At 42.1% G+C, this 17,836-nt stretch overlaps 2 protein-coding genes across 9 annotated transcripts in view; both read right to left on the bottom strand.

Moving 5' to 3' along the window:
• rims1b (regulating synaptic membrane exocytosis 1b) overlaps positions 1 to 3,068 on the bottom strand; it is a 68,304-nt gene extending 65,236 nt beyond the window's left edge. For all 8 annotated transcript variants that reach the window (XM_079159600.1, XM_079159599.1, XM_079159598.1 and 5 more), the window contains exon 1: positions 2,710 to 3,068. In XM_079159600.1, coding sequence (XP_079015726.1) covers positions 2,710 to 2,876 — 167 coding nt within the window. In that variant the 5' untranslated portion in view covers positions 2,877 to 3,068. The remainder of the gene's footprint in view (positions 1 to 2,709) is intronic.
• A 3,845-nt stretch (positions 3,069 to 6,913) lies between these two features.
• On the bottom strand, positions 6,914 to 11,541 carry krt97 (keratin 97). Its single transcript, XM_079158910.1, has 8 exons — positions 11,062 to 11,541; positions 10,634 to 10,716; positions 10,191 to 10,347; positions 9,445 to 9,609; positions 9,219 to 9,344; positions 8,710 to 8,924; positions 8,045 to 8,109; positions 6,914 to 7,955 (listed from the first exon to the last, which is right to left on the bottom strand). Exons 1-8 carry the CDS (start codon positions 11,464 to 11,466, stop codon positions 7,840 to 7,842), a joined length of 1,332 nt encoding a protein of 443 aa, XP_079015036.1. The 5' UTR covers positions 11,467 to 11,541; the 3' UTR covers positions 6,914 to 7,839.
• Positions 11,542 to 17,836: the final 6,295 nt, after the last annotated feature.

Raw genomic sequence — 17,836 nt, forward strand, 5'->3', positions numbered from 1 at the left:
TTGCTGTTTTCCAGGAATGTAGCTAGTTAGTTAGTTATGCAGGAAGTTCTTAATCCCTCCCGCAATGTTGATTGTTTCTCCAACGCAATAATAGCCAACATTGAGCACCAGACCTATTTGAATTACTGGCCAACTCCTGTAACAAATGATACAAAAGTCTGGAAACCAAACGTATCTTTGTCAACTAAGATAATTTGTGTGACAGCAAAAAAAACAATAAAGATGGTGGATACTATGTGGAAACTATGACAAAAAAGGATTCTTGTCCAAATGAAGCCTGTTAGTGTGCATGGTTTTACTTATTATACGATGCTCTCCGTGTATAATTCAAAGACTTTACCACCCATCAATGCCAGTATCTTTTTTGTTCAGGAGACCAAAACTCTCCAGTAATCCAACATGGTTTGTGGCAAAAAAACTGGTTCTCTGAACACACTTGTTGCCCGCTACTACACATAATTGTAACGCCATACAGCATTATAGGTACTTAACAATTTGTTCTGGTGGCAGATTGGTCCACAAAACTCACTTTTGCTCAAAATATTATATTTCTCATACCACAACTGAGCTCATTCTTTCCTAAAAATCCGATAAATTAAGTATGCAATCCATGCAAAACACTTAACTATGTTCTCTACAGAGATATTATGCGTGCTCACACTGCTGCATGTACCTTTAAACCAATGTATTTGCCACAATGCCATTTGAGTCAACACTCAAGATACTGTGTATGGAAAATGTCAACGTAAAAGTTGGATGGTTGTCGTGGAATCAGCATGTTCTTGATCATGATCACTTCTATCTCAGAGATATTAATATTAATTCAAAGCTAATAAGAATAACACGAGATCCCAGAAAAGGTTAACTTCCTCCCACTGACGGTGACCTGGGAAACACAAAGATACTTCTTCCAGAGATTTCAACATTTGGGTTGTTGGTATTTCTAATTGTGTGTGAAGATCCTAAGTCCATGACTTTGGATTTCTTCTAGGTCTGTTTTTGAGTGGACTGCCTTGCAGAGGTGTGGCAACATGTGTGACACAGGTGCCGTATTTTAGCAAATACATCACCATTGTCTGGAACGTATTGAAATCAAAAAAAGTTGACATGATCACATGAAGGTGTCCGAAATTAAACAAAATGGCGAAACTATCTGTATTGTCTTCAAATCCTTCTTCTTCTGCTTCTGAAGACTGCTTCACTGCTGCTAACTTAACCTTATTTACATGTTTCTCTAATACACAATCTCTCCTTTGTCCATTGTTTTCTGATCCCATCGATGGTTAGCCAGATGATGAAGCCATTATTGACTGAACCTGAGCCTGTGCCTCATGGAACATTAAATACATCACTTCCTCTCCCGATGCAGCTCTCACCTCGCTTCCCTTTACGCTGCAGTCAGGAAATGAAAACAGCCATTAGAATCGAAGCAGGCCAGAGTGCTCTGGGATTCTGCTGCACGCCTGCTACGGTAACATCCTTCATTATGAAGCCAGAGATTGGGCCCTCACTGTGTTTCAGTGCAGGTGTGGATGCAGCTCTAGTGGATCACACTGCCATTGCTTGTGGTGGAAGCCCCTGGGGCATCAAACTGCAATGCAACCAGCCCTTTGTATAAGGCAGCTGTAGCACACAAGCTATCGTGACATAAGACAGAGACAGTGAGTTTAAAGTGACTTAAGGCTGTCTCCTGTCATTTCCCAACAATGCTTCTTTAGTAGCTTACAGTTTCTCTATAGCCTAGAGCATCCTTTTGGTTATTATTATTATTATTATAGCTCAGATTCTTGGGATTTGGCGATGGGTCGCCATTTGATCAACATACAGGAGGTTTTCAAAAGTGCTACAATATATCTGGGCTCTTTTCTCGTCTGTATCGTGTCCGGTTCAGGGCTGCTAAGATTCCCAACCACACCCCATCTTCCTCTCTCCGCCGGAGGGGAGCACAAATGATCGTCCACACCGCTTCTCCACCGTCGGTCTGTCGGGCTTATGAAACGGATCGTGTCGCTGCAGGCCTATGAGCTATAATGTCATTGTTGTTCCCATTATTGTCAAAGCGATCTCTCTCACACACATACAGAGAGCGGGGTGGCGCACACATTCACTCCGCGGTTGCAAAAAAATCTACAGTGATAAAGTCACTCCAGCCTGCGTGCGTGCGTAAAAGGAGAATCAGAGCGGTGTGAACTGAGGGATGGGGTGCAGTCCCCATTGATGAAAACGAGTAGGTGAAGGATGAATAAAGCTATGATTCATCCCCCAAACCCCCCGCCCCTTGTCCACCAGCACTGTCACACCCCATCCTCGCGGCCCTATCTACACCTGTAACGCGTTTGACCCTGTTTCGGGTCATCTCCATTGACTGTGGCTGATTATTGTTTTAATGTATCGATTGATTACAACAGCATCGAGCCTCAGAAGGCTACCCGCTGTCTCCTTCATGACGCTGACTTCTTTTAGAGTCTGTGTGCCTTTGGGTACATTTATATAGAAACACACCACCACCTCTTCGAGACGGAGCTGCAAGTGCATCGGCTAGCCACACTGGTTACTGGACGTGATGGGTGTGTGGTGTTAACCACAGCGATGGCAACACCGGGTATTAATGGGTAGCTCGGTGTACAAGGGGCGTCTTTCGAACGGGGATTGGTATGCGTTACATGACATATAACTTCCACAGAAAAGAAAAGAAAAGGTTGCCCTTACTTTAGCATGGCTTGTTCTTTATCCTCTTCCTCTTTTTGCCGAGCCATCACTGCCATGATGATTTTCCTCTCCTCCTCGGTGAGATGGCTGAGGTCCGGCAGATCCGGCATGGATGGCGGCACGGTGGGTGGGCGAGGGCCACCCTGGGGCCCCACCGAGGCGGACATCTTTTCCACCACCACCACCCCACCTCCTCCTCCTCGGCGAGTCGTTTCGGCTGACAGGTTTCCCGGAGCGTTTCCGAGCCACACCTCACGACTTGGTCCGCGGGCAGAGAGGCAGCGGCAGCCGCAGCTCTGGCGAATAGTGCAAGCCGCTCATGGTTGCAGGCACCCTCGGTTGTGCTTTTGTTTGTCCTCTCTGGGTGTTTCTCCCACCACTCGCTCGTCGTCGTTCCCCCCCCACCCCCGCCTGGCCGCCTCTGCCCTCCACCGCCCGGATTCACGGGGAGCCCATCTCCGTTTTTTCACGCCGGGAGTTGAGTCGAGCTGATGGGGGGGCCCTGGATCACCGGCTGGTCTGTGGTGCCGTCGTCGGACTCGAGCTGGATGTTAGGGCGGTATAGGCGGAGTCCGTGTACTGCTTCTCTCTCTCTCTCTCTCTCTCTCTCTCTCTCTCTCTCTCTTTCTCTCTCTCTCTCTCTCTCTCTCAGTCAATGGGAATGCAGCCCTTCTTCCTCTCCCGTTTGCGGAGGCGCGCTTACTCATGTGAGAATGGGGTCCTCACCATCATCCCTTAAGAGCACAGGCTTTACTGTGGCTGCACACACACACACTAATGTTGTATTCACCACACACACAAACATGCACACAAAGTTCAGAAGTGCACACAAGAGGAAGCGTTTAACAGCCATAACCGACCTTAATTGCCAATTCTCGCGATATCATTTTGTCGATTCAAATAAATCTCATATTACAGCCTGTTTTTAAACCACCTGAAGCCCACCCTTGAATATAGACGTGTTGACCTGGTATGTCCTCTTACATAGGTTTCAGCACCATGGACAGCAGCTTGTCTGAACATTACACTGTACAGACACACATGTTCTACTTCTTATGGTTTTCTGAGCTATTCGAACATCTTGGCCGCTCAATCTTTTCTAAACGTCAAAACCAAAACCATGTTGCAGATTCTGTTCCAACTACAGCACATACAGTATCCTGGCTCGAGCCATGACCCTCTTATTTTTTAGTTTTATGCTTTATTTTTATTTTTGCTATACCTTCGTCTTGTCACTTGTATTATATGCTTGTCCGTGTATCTGTGCTTGTGTGTGTGTGTGTGTGTGTGTGTGTGTGTGTGTGTGTGTGTGTGTGTGTGTGTGTGTGTGTGTGTGTGTGTGTGTGTGTGTGTGTGTGTGTTTCACCTGGCTGCAACACAAACTTCATCTTTGCTAAAGCTAAAACGTTTACCTTAAAATAATATGTTATGTTGTGCTATTTTATATTATTTAAAATGTATGTATTTATCAATTCCTACAGAAACAATACACATTGATCAATATCAATGTTGGCATTGTTAGCCATAAGGGTAATTATCTTATGTTGTCCTTTTATTTATTGGTATGTATTCTTGTATTTGTCTTATTTATGCTGTTATTAAAAGTTAACTCATTACTTTTTATTACAATTCCACAATTGTGGCCTATATTCTTATTTGACACATTGGATAAGCCAAACAAAATGTATGGGGTATAAGATAATATCTCCTTTTTCAGGGAAACTTTCGAGAAGTGTTCATACTGTTGTCAGCTAATCTCCTAAAGGTTGAAGCTCCCTGCTCGATCAAACGGCTCCTGTCCAAAAGCTTCACTCAGAGTTACTGTAGGCCAGACAACCTCTCGGCTCGTTGTGCATTCACATCCAGACTCTCAGGCTATACCAATAGCAGAGCTGGCACCGGTTTCTCCCCGATGACGTAATGCTGGGTGAGTGGCAGAGTCCATCCAGCAGATGGCATCATCCCCGGCTGCTGCCACCCAGCCTCCGTCACGTGACGTCACCGAGGAGGTGACTGTACCGCGGTGACGTCAACTTCCCGTGGTGCAGAATTTTGTCATCATTTCGTGTCGTGACTCGGGACCACCAGCCCCGAGTGACACAGTCGTGCCACAGCAGAGCAGATCGTTGCTGCAGACATCAGACTATAAATAAACCCAGATTGGAGCCTGTAGGAGCACTGAAAGTCCCTGCTTTATTGGCTCTTTTCTTTGGATTTAGGATGTGTTCAGCTTTAATGATACCTAAACAGATAACATGCATGCAAGGTTATGAAATATTAATGGCATAGGTAAATGCATGAGAGGTGTATCATTTTAATGCACCTGAAGAGGTAGAACTACATGCAACTACACCAAATGTTTAAAAACTTTCCCCACATCCGTGTCTCCTCGGGGACAGACAGGGAAAGACAAATGTATGGACTTGAGTCAGACAAGCCCATGATAGCCATTTCAAATAATTCACCGAAACACCTTGAAAGGCTGCAAATAAATAGTTACTCTCCGTGAGTTAAAAAAAAAAGACAGATGTATCTATCAGCACAAATTCAGCCTTTTTTCAGTGTGCTGTCTCATTCTCTCAGGGGATTCTGAGAAAATACAAATTTATTTTACGCCGTGCAAAACAAGAATGTAGAAAATAAAAGAGAAGTAAGGATTGTTCATGTTGGTGCCGACTAGTTTTTGGCAAGAGAGCTCCCTGCTGGATATCACGAAGCCTTCTATCAGAATCTACATTTATTATGATCACCCCAATCTGGAAAGCATTTTTGACTAAAACTTTTGATCGAGGAGTATTGAGCAAAGTTATTTTTTTGGGGGGGGGAAAGGATCAAATTGCAGGTTAACAACATTCTCTGCAGAGAGAGGTTATGTGGATTTAATACATTTTAATGTTTTGAAGAAGTACAAAAAATGAATTCTGAGCATTTATATCATAATTCTTCAATTTGGGAAAATGCAAGTCAAAGAAATGTTTAAATGATTTACCCAGCGGTTCAACCAGAGACTTTCTCAAATGTGCTGTTGGTGAGAACATTCAATACAACATTTGCCACTTTAAGGCATGGTTGTGTTGGATTTGTCACCTTGTTAAGCTAATGTGAAATGGTTCTCTGCTGTCAGTGACTATTGGAACGAATCTCTACTATAATATTCAGTAATGACAGAAATATTGGTTACGTTGCATTCTGATCGGGAAGTACTGCTACTGTATAAAGAAGACATTCCCACAGAAAAAGGTGCACGTCTCCGTATCCAAGACTTTATTGAAGATAATTTACTGACACCTAGTGGACAGTTTAAAACACTGCATGTACAGGGAGATCACACAAACCTCCCCCTTGCTACTATATGTATATGGTCAGTGAAAGCGAGACTGTGTGTTTACGTTTATTGAACAGTAGCCATTGTGGTCGCAAGTGAAAATTACGGAATCATGCTAAATGCTTAAACATAGTGCAATATCAGAAAAACAGGAGAGGTCATAAAGTCTGCACACTGGTTCAGTGATGTCTGTTACCATGGATGGATTACTGAACGGGCCAACCAGGCTCAGGCCCAGGGGCCTTAACCTACAAAATGACACTCAGAGAGTCATGGACCAACCAGGTAGATACTCAACACTACCACACATGAAACATGGAACGATTACAAAGAGCATGGAAGTAAGAGTGCTGAGGGGGCTGCAGTACCTCCTACTGACAGAAGGCTGTATCTGCAAGGCAAAACAATTACCAAACAAATCTAAAATAACCCTTTTCTCTCATTTCTTCCCTTCTGTCAGTTTAATCTTGAATCTATAATAGACTCTAAACTATGTACTATGTATTCTCAATTCTATACATGCAGTTTATTTAATCTATAAAGTAGTGTCACCTTTCATTACCAAAGTGACAAGTAGCAATTATAGTCAAGGGAAGAGTGAGAGGATCATAGAGATGCACTTCTGCCTGTAGTTTTTCTATAATATTCCTATGAATATGCTTCTATTGAGCCATCCCTCCTGTTAAGAATTGACAAATCATCGACTGATACAATTTATATAATTGTTATATAATATTTATATATAAGAGTTGGTGCGGCCTTTAGCATGCATCTAGCATCTAGCTTAAGTTTGCTAACAACAGCTAACATTTAGCAGCCAAAAGCTTTTGGTCATACCAGACCAAGTAATGGACTGTGGGCAAATTATGTAGGCTGGAAGGGTGCTGAAAAGGCAGAAGTTTATTCTCTGCAGAAAAAAAAATGTATTTCACAACAAGTTAAATACAAGTCGTATGGTAAGATAAGATAAGATAGACTTTATTGTCCAGAAGGAAATTTGTCTTGGAAACATACGTACAGTGTCTGCTGTTAAAACAATACAAATAACATATTGCATACATACATTACATACACAGACTGTCGCCAGTCCACATACCCGCAACACAGTACATGCAAAAGACTGCCACCAGCCAAGTGTGGTCCTTATTTTACACTTCACATCACTTGAGACTGGTAATCATCTTAAAAAATTGTCTTATTTCTTTATGATAATTGTACTTGGATGACATTTAATTTGATAACAACATTCCCCATAACATAAAATGCTCAAATATTTTCCATAAACTTTCACACAGACACAGATGTCCTCCCGGAAATAAAATGTAAAATACAAATTAGGACATTATGTTTCTGTTATCTCTCCATGTATCAATGGTTTCCATTTTGCAGAAGTGCATTTCCTTTCAGGGGCTCACAGTGTCACCTAATGTGTACATTTGGTATTTCAGAAGGCAGGTTAGATGACAGTCAGTAAAGTTGTTGTCAGTGGGATTTTAATAAATGTTGTGAAATAATACGAAGAAAGCACAGTTAGTAATCAGGTTCTTCCCAACACATATGCAATCTTCTTGTATATTTTAAAACATTTTATTGGTTTTGCCATCTTTTTTCATGTTAAAACATCAGAATAAATATTTCTGACAATAAATCTAAATCTTAACTCTGCACAAATATTTGGAAAGAGAAATATATTATTTATTATTTTTTTTTTCAGTAGACGCGGGTGGAACATTTGCTGGGTGTCAGAGACAGGAAAACAGCTTTTATTCCAATTTATTATTTGACCCGGATCTTTTAGCATCCAGTCAGTCTTTCTTGATGACCTCTGTGTTCACATCTTCTGTGCGGGACACCACTTTTCCATCAATGATCTCCTCAATCACAACCTTCGTCCTCTGGGATATGACTGGTTTTCTAACAGCTGAACAAATCAAAACAAAGTTAAATCTGTAGCATATTTTACTTTTTACAAACAAAGACCGAAAAAAGAAAGTGTTGATGTAAACTTACCTTTGACTTCCACTGCTTTGACTTCCACTGTTTTGACTTCCACTACATTAGTTCTCCTAGAAGACCTACAATAATTTACAATTAATACAATGTGATAATATGATTGTTAAAACAATTCGGGAAATTTATCATATTCCTTTTCTAATCGTAAGTTAGATGAGAAGAACGACACCTTCTCACATCCATATGCTAAATATGAAGCTACAGCCGGCAGCCAGTTAGCTTGGTATATATTTTTCAAATATACAACATAGGTCTAGTCATTTTTAAACATATAAATACAGAAATGTTATACACTTAAAACATTAAATATTGTTTGTTTATAGTAAGGTCATTAGTGAGCTTTAAATGTGTTGTTAGACGAATATTGTCACCTTTGTACAGAGCCAGGCTAGCCAGTCTCAATGCTAAGCTAGGCTAATTGGCTCCTGGTTGTAGCTTCACATTTACCATACAAACATAAAAGAGTGGTATCAATCTTACAGTCAATGCAAAAGCGAATACAAGTATTTAACATTTCATTCTATATGAGAACTACAGATCCATGTAAGTTACTTTCCCCCCACGTTTCACCTGCCTGTCTTATTCAAGTCCAGCTACAGAGAAATCATACTTCAAGTTGATTGACTTTTTGTGACAAACATCTCAATAAAGAATTCCCTTACGCCTCTCCATCCAGCAGTCTTCTGTACTCGGCGATCTCCATCTCCAGCCTGGTCTTGATATCAAACAGCACCTGGTAGTCATTGGACTGCCTCTCGATGTCCATCCTCACATTTCTCAACTCTTCCTCTAGGGTGTTGACCCTGGTCTGCAGTTGGCCCAGCTCCAGACTATAGCGGGACTGTGTCTCTGCCAGCTGGTCCTCCAAGGCAGATTTCTGCACGGGAGAAAAGACACAGGAGGAGATATCCGTTTATTGAGCCCTAATTGCTTGTTTTATTTCCGCTCAGATGTAAAACAAAAAAAAAAAGCAGAGTGAGAAAGCCGTTTTAAACGGTGAGTGACAAGTTTACAGACTTACTGATTATGTATAGTGTGTTGTGTCAAACATGTTGCAAGATATACTATGATATGTTGCGCAGATCAGAAATGAAAGACTTGAGCAACAGATTAGAAAGATGGATGTTGTGTTGGGCTGAAAAGTGATATGTGCATGTGAGATCTGAATTACCAGGCTGAGCTGGGACTGCAGCTCAATCTGCAGGGACTGCAGGGTCCTCTTGAGCTCGTTGATCTCACTTTTGGAGGTCTGGAGGGTCTCTGTTCTGGATGCCACCTGCTTGTTCAGTTCGTCAAACTGGAAGACGTGAAATTGGACATGAAAATTGTCAAAAACGCTATTCAGGCTACTATACAGTATATACAGATGTGAACATGATTTGTCTCGTTCCCCTCACCTTGACCTTGTACCAGTCATCCATTTCGCGGCGGTTCTTTTCAGTGATGCCCTCATACTGAGCTCTGATCTGTTCCATGGTGGTGGCCATGTCCGCCTGAGGCTTGGTTTCCACCTCCACGTTGACAGAGCTGGAAGTAATTTGGCCACGCATGGCTGCCAACTCCTACAGGCGGCACAACAGAGTCAAAGGTCAAAGAAAAAACCCACATGAAGCGTTAGCAAACTTAAAATGGATAAATATTTTGTAATTTACATTCCTAAGTCAGTTCACTGACTTTGCTTCTCATTTTTACTTGCACTGCTCTTTCACTTCATTTTAGAATTTACCGTTCTGAACTTGTTCACTTTAATTAACGTACTGATACAACATTTCTCTATATGAACCCTTGTTTGATGTTTTTATGTATCTCTCATGTTGATGATCATTTAGAAGAGCTTTCTTTGGCATCTATAAATCAGACTAACATCTGAGATGTCTTGTTATCAGTCATTGTTTTTTGACTTTGCAGTACAGTACACAACCTGAAGACACAGCAGCCAATCCAAACAAGTTTTACATTACCAGTTGTTTGTACAAGTGAAAGATAATATTGGGAGGCGTTTGGCAAATAGTTGACTAGATGTGAAAAACTATTTTAATATTGCATTTGCCCCCTGGAACTGTACCTGTAAGATTTTCTAAAAACCTTGAGAGATCACTTATATTTCCTGGTGTGATGTTATTCCTAACAGTACTAGTCTCACCTCTTCATGGTTCTTCTTCAGGTAGACCAGCTCCTCCTTCAGGCCCTCCACCTGCATCTCCAGGTCAGACCGGGCCATGGTCAGTTCATCCAGAACCTTGCGCAGCCCGACGATGTCCGCCTCCACCGACATGCGCAGTGCCATCTCATTCTCAAACCTGTCAAGAAAAAGGCACAGAGATTCGTGTTGGTGCACCCGCTCAATTAGTGTTACTAACAACAGCAAAAACGACAAGGTGGATCTCCACCTAAACCAGTTACACCGGTTTAATCACTCTGATCACCTTTAAACCCCCGTGACAAAACGTCAACAAAGCCGAACAGCTGAACAAATACAGTGTCAAGTGAAAATGCTGCAGGCTATTTTAACTGTAAAGTCCCAGAAGTCTTCCATTATAAACCATAATAACGCTAATTAGGTGCCGATTACTTCTTTTCACTCACTTGATTCTGAAATCCTCTGCTGCCAGTCTGGCATTGTCGATCTGCAGCATCAGCCTGGCATTGTCCTGTGTGGCAACACCGATCTGAAAAACAGATAGAAGGGAAACATTGGCAGTAGTTCCTTAACCACATGTAAAACAACCGAAAGGGCGTGTTATGTAAAACAACCAAAAGAGCGTGTTAGGGATCCATTATCTAGAATGTTGGCTGCCGTGTTTCTTTTTTGATCAGCACAATGGTTTTCTGTACACCTGACTTGCATTACACTGTAATTGCTTTGAACCTAGATGGCATCTTGTAATGATATATTTTACAACAATGGCTGTAGCTAAGTTTAGAAACGGGTAATATCACTTATCATAATTATGTTTAGGTTATTGTTTGACTGTTTTACAGCAGTAGGGAAACGCTTACAGGGGAAAGTTTACCTTTTTGCGCAGGTCTTCGATGATTGCCTCATACTTGCTGTAGTCCCTGACGGAGGGGGTCTGCTTATTGTTCCACTCGCGGATTTGAATCTCCAGCTTCGAATTGGCCGACTCCAGGGAGCGCACCTTGTCCAGGTAGGTGGCCAGGCGGTCGTTGAGATTCTGCATGGTCACTTTCCCCCCGCCGCCCCCGCCGAGTCCGCCGCCCCCGCCGAGTGCGCCGCCCCCGCCGTATCCGCCGCCTCCGAGCGCCCCAGCCAAGTCAAAGCCAGAGCCAAGGTTGGAGCCGTACGACACCCGGACGTTGCGTCCACCTGCACCGCCGTGGACGCTCGTTCCACGCCGAGAGCTTGCCATCCTGGGCGCAGAGGACATGGAAAAGCCCTGATACCCAGAGCTGAACATGGTGGATATGGTGACTTCTGTTCTGACTGAGGTGCAGTGTCAAACCCAAAGAGTGGTGCGAAGGAGATGGAGCTGAGGCAGCTGGAAGATGCTTTTTATAGCCTCCTCCCCGGAGGTGGGAGCGGTCGAACAGGTGGAAAGATGCTGCCTCCTGCCATCACAGGTGTGCCCACACAGGGCGTGGTGGGTTGTCATTCAGGATGTATAACCGCTGCCAGGTCACGTAGGTGTGTGAGGAATTGTCCTTAAACTTTCACCTTTAATTAAACTAGCTCAATCTGATACACAATCTCAGGCTTTTATTGGCAGTCTGTGGCTAATTTACCTCAGCCTTTGAATTCATGACCTCACCTTAGAGTCATTTTGTCAAACAAAAACTGACCCAAAACCTAACTTACTAATTGTATTTTTTTTTGCATTTAATAGCCCACCACAAACCAACCATAGGCTAAAAAATCATTATGTTTGTGATGAATTTCAAGCATGCAGGTATCAACCTGTTAGCAATAACCAATTATTAATACAATTGTCAGCATTCATTTTTTAACTTTGAACAGTTTCGTTAAATATTCAGAACTAAGTTGGCCATAATCGACAGTGTGTTGTTGTGGAACCAGAAGTGATATGAGAGTGATGCTAATAAACTGAAAACACCCTGTCAATCACAAGGTAGCCACACCCTAAAGCCTCCCGTGCTTTATCCTCTATTTTACTCCAAATGGCAACATAAATTATTAAATGGCCATCATGCTGTATTGATGAAGACTTGAATCTAGCAATGGAGACTATAAACTCATGTTTACAATGTTTGAAGTAGTAGTCAAGTAATTTCTCAGAGACTTCCATACAACTGGACTTCTTTTTGCAACCAGAGAAGTCGGCCTCTGCTGGCCATTGGAAAGAATGCATGTTTAAGGCAATATTGGCAATATGATCAATAGTTGAAACAGTAGACTAATAAACAAAGTATTGACCCCTGTGAGCTCTACATCATACAATATTCTCCAACACTGTTTACACAACATGATTCTGTGCTGCCAAGGGACTTTTTAAGATGACTTTGGATCACTTTGTTGGTGTTGGCACAATTCTCAGGGATCACACAGTGAATTGCTCAGAATACCTACGTGTTCCTTTCTTGCTGCTTCAGGCTGCTGTTGCTGTTGCACTTTTGTGTGCTCAAACTAATTATGTTGAATGTCTTGAAGAACAGCTACCCGTTCTCATACACTCTGGCCTTGTGTACTAGGGCTGCGCCCTCAGTCAACTAATCGATCGTTATAATAACACATCCATGTTTTCATACGTTTTGAAGCTCTGAAAACAAAGCGTAATTTTTCAAGCTGAAATGTCACCTAAGTGCTGCTGATATGTGAGAATGTCTCTTGTTATATCAAAGTTTTCTTCTATTTACAGTATTTCTTATTTGTTCTTTAATTAAATAGTTTAACTGATGAGATTTTCTTCTTCTTCTCAGTTTGAAATGCACTTTCTAACTCAGAACTTGGATTGAACTAAAAACAAGAATCGTCCCCTTTTACAGAAAGACAGAGGCCCGCATTTCTCCTTCAGATAGTAATCGTTTCATGCCATGTTGTGGTTTATTGATATCCAGACAGGTCTGTGTCGGCCAATCTGTCAGCATGTTTTAATTCAAGTGACCTTAATTTGCAACCGGTGTATCGCAGAAGATAGTCACACAAACACAACAGTGTCATCTGATCCCCCACTGGCAGATGCACAAGACTGGGATGTTGTAGTGGGATAAGGGCTGGGTATTGTTTATAACCAGTAGCCTTAAAGTGATTCTGATACCAATATAGTACTTTATTTGTACCTTTTTTTGCTACTTTACTTAGCACTCAGTTGTGTTTAACCCACCTCCACAGCCGCCACAGGTGTGTACTAAAGCCATAACTTCGACCGTTTTCGTGGCATTTCTGCACGCTGAAGTAGAAACTCCATCAAATACACTGCGCTCGACTTCACCTCACCACAGACTGTATGGGTTGTAGCTGTTGCGGTAATGGGCCAATCACATGCTGAATTAAATAAAAAATAAAAAAACTTCTGTATCTGGGTATAAAAAGGATCTAAAGCAGGTATTGTTTGACTGGAGAAGTTTTGAAACTACTTGGTACTGGATGATTTTGGTTGATAACTTAAAGGTATGGAGTACCGATTACCAGCCCCAATTGGGATCCAGGATGACTGGAGTTCACATTACAATCAAAACGTGGAGCAATCCGTTCCTTTCTATCTGCTAAAAAGCTTTCTTTGCCTATCTATTGTGCAACAAAATATTTTGCGGTTAAAGTAATAATTGATATTGGCAGCAATAGTGGAATACAATTAGGTAACTCCCAAGGAGCTGTTATGGGAAAGAGAAACTCTGAAACTGAAAACTGAAAAGGTTCCAATTCCAATGAAAGGCGTCTATATATCATTGAAATGATTTGTTATTACCAGTGTGGACCATGTGACAGGGATCAGATAAAAGACACTTGCACTGTTGTATTATATTAGTTAATGGGTGGACGGTGCGCTTTGATCAGGTGTTTTTAAACTGTGGTTTCTTTTGTCTATTGCTAACTTTCAATATGCTTAGGACACCTTCAGTACACTGGTCTTCCGGGCTCAGCCTTAGAGATAGGGTAAGGAGCTCGGACATCAGGAGGGAACTTGGAGTCGAGCCGCTACTCCTTCGGGTCGAAAGGAGTCAACTGAGGTGGTTCGGGCATCTAATTAGGATGCCTCCTGGACGCCTCCCACTGGAGGTTTTCCGGGCACGTCTAACTGGGAGGAGACCCCGGGGAAGACCCAGAACACGCTGGAGGGATTATATCTCCCAGCTGGCCTGGGAACGCCTCGGGATCCCCCAGTATGAGCTGGAAAATGTTGGGGGCGAGAGGGAAGTCTGGGTCAGCCTGCTTGGCCTGCTGCCACCGCGACCCGACCCCGGATAAGAGGAGGAAAATGGATGGATGGATGGATATGTCATGTGTTCAAATTGCACCAATTTCAACACTGGACGTCCTTTGGTACCCATAATACACCCGCTAAGTGTGAAGTAGATTGGATGAACGAGATATGCGCTGGACACACGGTCATACTAATTCATACTGTTTTATAGTTTGATTTAGAGGTGAAACATGAAAGTAAAACAGACAAAGTGGGAAATTTTGAATTCAACAAGTTTAATGGAAATAAAAAATTATTTGTAATGAAATAAATCACTCCTTTACTAATTGAACTATAGCTGTAAGGTAAGATATCATGTCATAAGGAAAACCAGTGCTAAAGCATAGATCAGGTCTCTGTAGCACCCTACACCACCTCTGCGGTCCCAGAATGCCTTGTTAGTGACAAATTGTCTGACAAGGTATTTGGGTTCTTCAGGTTGTCACGCTATTACATGTTGGAAGGTTAGATCAAAGAAAGGTGTCTTCTCACTTTACCTAATCATCTTCCCAAACATACACACACCCTCTCTGCTGACCCCGCTTATCATCGGGGAAACGCCAAGAACACGGTCTTGACTTGTTGGGCTGTGAAAATATTTGCCCATCCTTGTTTTACACGTCCCTAAATGACAGCTAAGTGTGGCACTCCTATTGTAATTATTTTCTGAGAAGCAAAAGTATGGTGTAAGCCTGAGGCTCGTCGCAAAAACATATTAGGGTAACGTTAACGGTTTTTCAGGCCCTGTCACAGTACTTCTTTTCAATTCTTAAATGTTTGATCTTAAATGATCTTTTCCAGCCTTAGGGGAATACTCCAACTTTTCTTTCCTGTTGCTTGTTGGGATGGCACAAAGCAGCATTAATGACGGCAGTTAATAATGACACACTGTTAATGAATTATGTTACTTGGCATCCCTTTCCACCAACTTTCCTTGTCAGTCAGGAGGAGACACCCTGGCATTCCAGGCATGTGCGTGAGAAGAATCTAGCCGTTCCCTTTATTGTATAGTTTATAAACTGAAATGTATGGAATGATGTGTGGCTGGTAGTCTGTATGGACGGCAACCACTAATTACCATACCACTGGTATGATCAGCAATAAAGTCTGAGGTGTGGAGGGGAAGGGAAACTTAGAATTAAAAGAGGAGGGAAATGTTCTTGGCTGAAAATGAAATGTGCCCCTTCTGGTTCTGATAAGCTGCTGTTTGATCTAAGATAAAAAAAATGGGCTCATTGATACTTGAAATGTGTCTTCTTCTTCTTGGGCTCAGGTTAACAGATTTTAATTCAATGTTTCAAGTTTACTTAACTGTCTGGATGGCTGCGGCAAAACACAACTTTCGTTGCCAACATGCGCAAGCATATTTTTCGATGACCTCGGCTGTAAAAGGGTCCATACAGGTGTTCCTTTATGCTACACAAGAAAAACAAAACAAAAAACAAATAAAAACAGAAGTGCATTCCTGAAGACCATTTTTTCCTTTGCATCAGGAGGAATGTAAACAGCAGCAACATAAAACATTGGTGAATTCTTTGGTAGGTTAATATGGCCGGCATTTTAACATAAAAAAGTTGACATCAGGAAAACATTGTCGATCAACTTTGATTACGTTTGAGCATCAAGTATTACAGAGACCAACACTGGGCTAGTCACTAACTTTATCTGTCTGCCGTTTGATGCAGGACGTCTAGCATAGAGTGCCTTTATTAAAGCTTTTTTGTGAAATTAGGCTGTTGAGCAACAAGTCTAAACCAAAGTAAAGTTGAGGGCTGGAAAACTAAAACAATAAGCGGTAAGGTGCTAGAACTGAACGGACGGTAACAGTGGATTTGGCTGTTTTCTCTTGGGTTTGTCACTACAAGCGACTTCTTTCACGTCAGATATTTGAATGGTTGGAACAGTGATCGTGATGATTATTTTCAGTAGAGGCATAGATCACGAGTGCTTGAATCAGAACTTGTGACAGGCTCGAAGGGATTTATATAAATTAGAGGTTGAGTGATGTGGCATTTTTAAGACCTACTGTTATTGCAGTTTCTTTCTCTTACAATACCTTTAAACAACAAGTAAAAGCACATGAAACGTGCTTTAGCTGAACATAGCCCTTACAGCATAGTCTGGTAAAGAGTTAATGTGAAGATAATCCCTCCTGCGGTTTTGGATTTACACCACAATACCTTCCACTCCATGAACTAATGAGTTGTGCGTAATGATATCAAGTACAGACAAAAACCTTCTGGCAGGGAGTTTTTTTTTAATTGTTAGACAGTGGATCAAAGTGTGGTATGTCTTTATAACGGATGTTTCTCTGTTTTCACCTAAAAGGGTCCTTGTACAGAAAATGAGGGTTCACAAAGGAAATGATCAAAGAGCTCCCAAGCGCCCACCCTTGCAGGCAACAAAGGCAGAGGAATGTGAAGTCACAGAGGTCGGGTACATGTGGGAGCTCTTAAAACGGTTTAAACCTGTAATCTGAGGCTGACTTGTTTTGTTTTCATCCTCTCATAGGCAGTGTCCACCTCTGATGCCTTCACCTCTGCCCCTGAAATTTGACTAACAAGTCATTTACCTGCATTTCCTTGTAGCCCTCAGTTACGGGATTCCCCTGGCCAAACACTCCCACAAATGCCGTGCGACAGAGAGACAGAGCGAGTAAGATTTATTGGATCTTTGTGGGAGCATGACGTCTAAAAACAGGCTCGGTGGCATTCCCTGTTTGCAGTGACAGAAGAAATCATCTCTCCTGAACACTGAGAACAGAGCTACCTGCAACACCCTGACAGTTAAATTCCTGGAAAAACATCACCTAACAAGGTTAAACAATCAACATAATCATCATTATCGCTGCTCTCTTGCTGAGAGGGTGTGGGAGTGAGATGACGGTTAGTCTCCCAGCTGGCATGTTTGGTTAGTCAGCATGCTTTTGTGTTTGCTTACTTATTAAAATTCACATTAGCATTTATTTCTGTCTATAATGGACATTTTCTCCCCCTCTCTCTATCAATCAGGGGTGAAAACCATAACCCTGACACACTGTCAGCAAAACCACATGAGAAAGTCATCCAGCTCTTCCTCCGTCCCTCCTCTGCAAAAATAACAAAGGTGGAAGTGCAGGCTCAGCTCAGTATTAATAATCCCCACATCCTGCCTCTCAGCCCGGCAGGCTTGTTTACCACCTTTAAGTCATATGATTAGCAAATCCTCAGACACAGAACAAATTATCAAAAGTGGCTCCTTGAGGGCAAATTAGGTTTCACAGAAACAGATAAGAAAAAGAATATGTTGCCAACAGGGAAACCCTGTATTAATATAGACTCAGATTTAACTGTACCATTCATACACGTTTGTAATGTTATCAAACCCTTAAAGGTTCTCTATTCAGAGTATTATTAGCATCAAACAACAA

This window comes from Pholis gunnellus (assembly GCF_910591455.1).
Source record: "Pholis gunnellus genome assembly, chromosome: 5".
NCBI classification, from domain to species: Eukaryota; Metazoa; Chordata; class Actinopteri; order Perciformes; family Pholidae; genus Pholis; species Pholis gunnellus.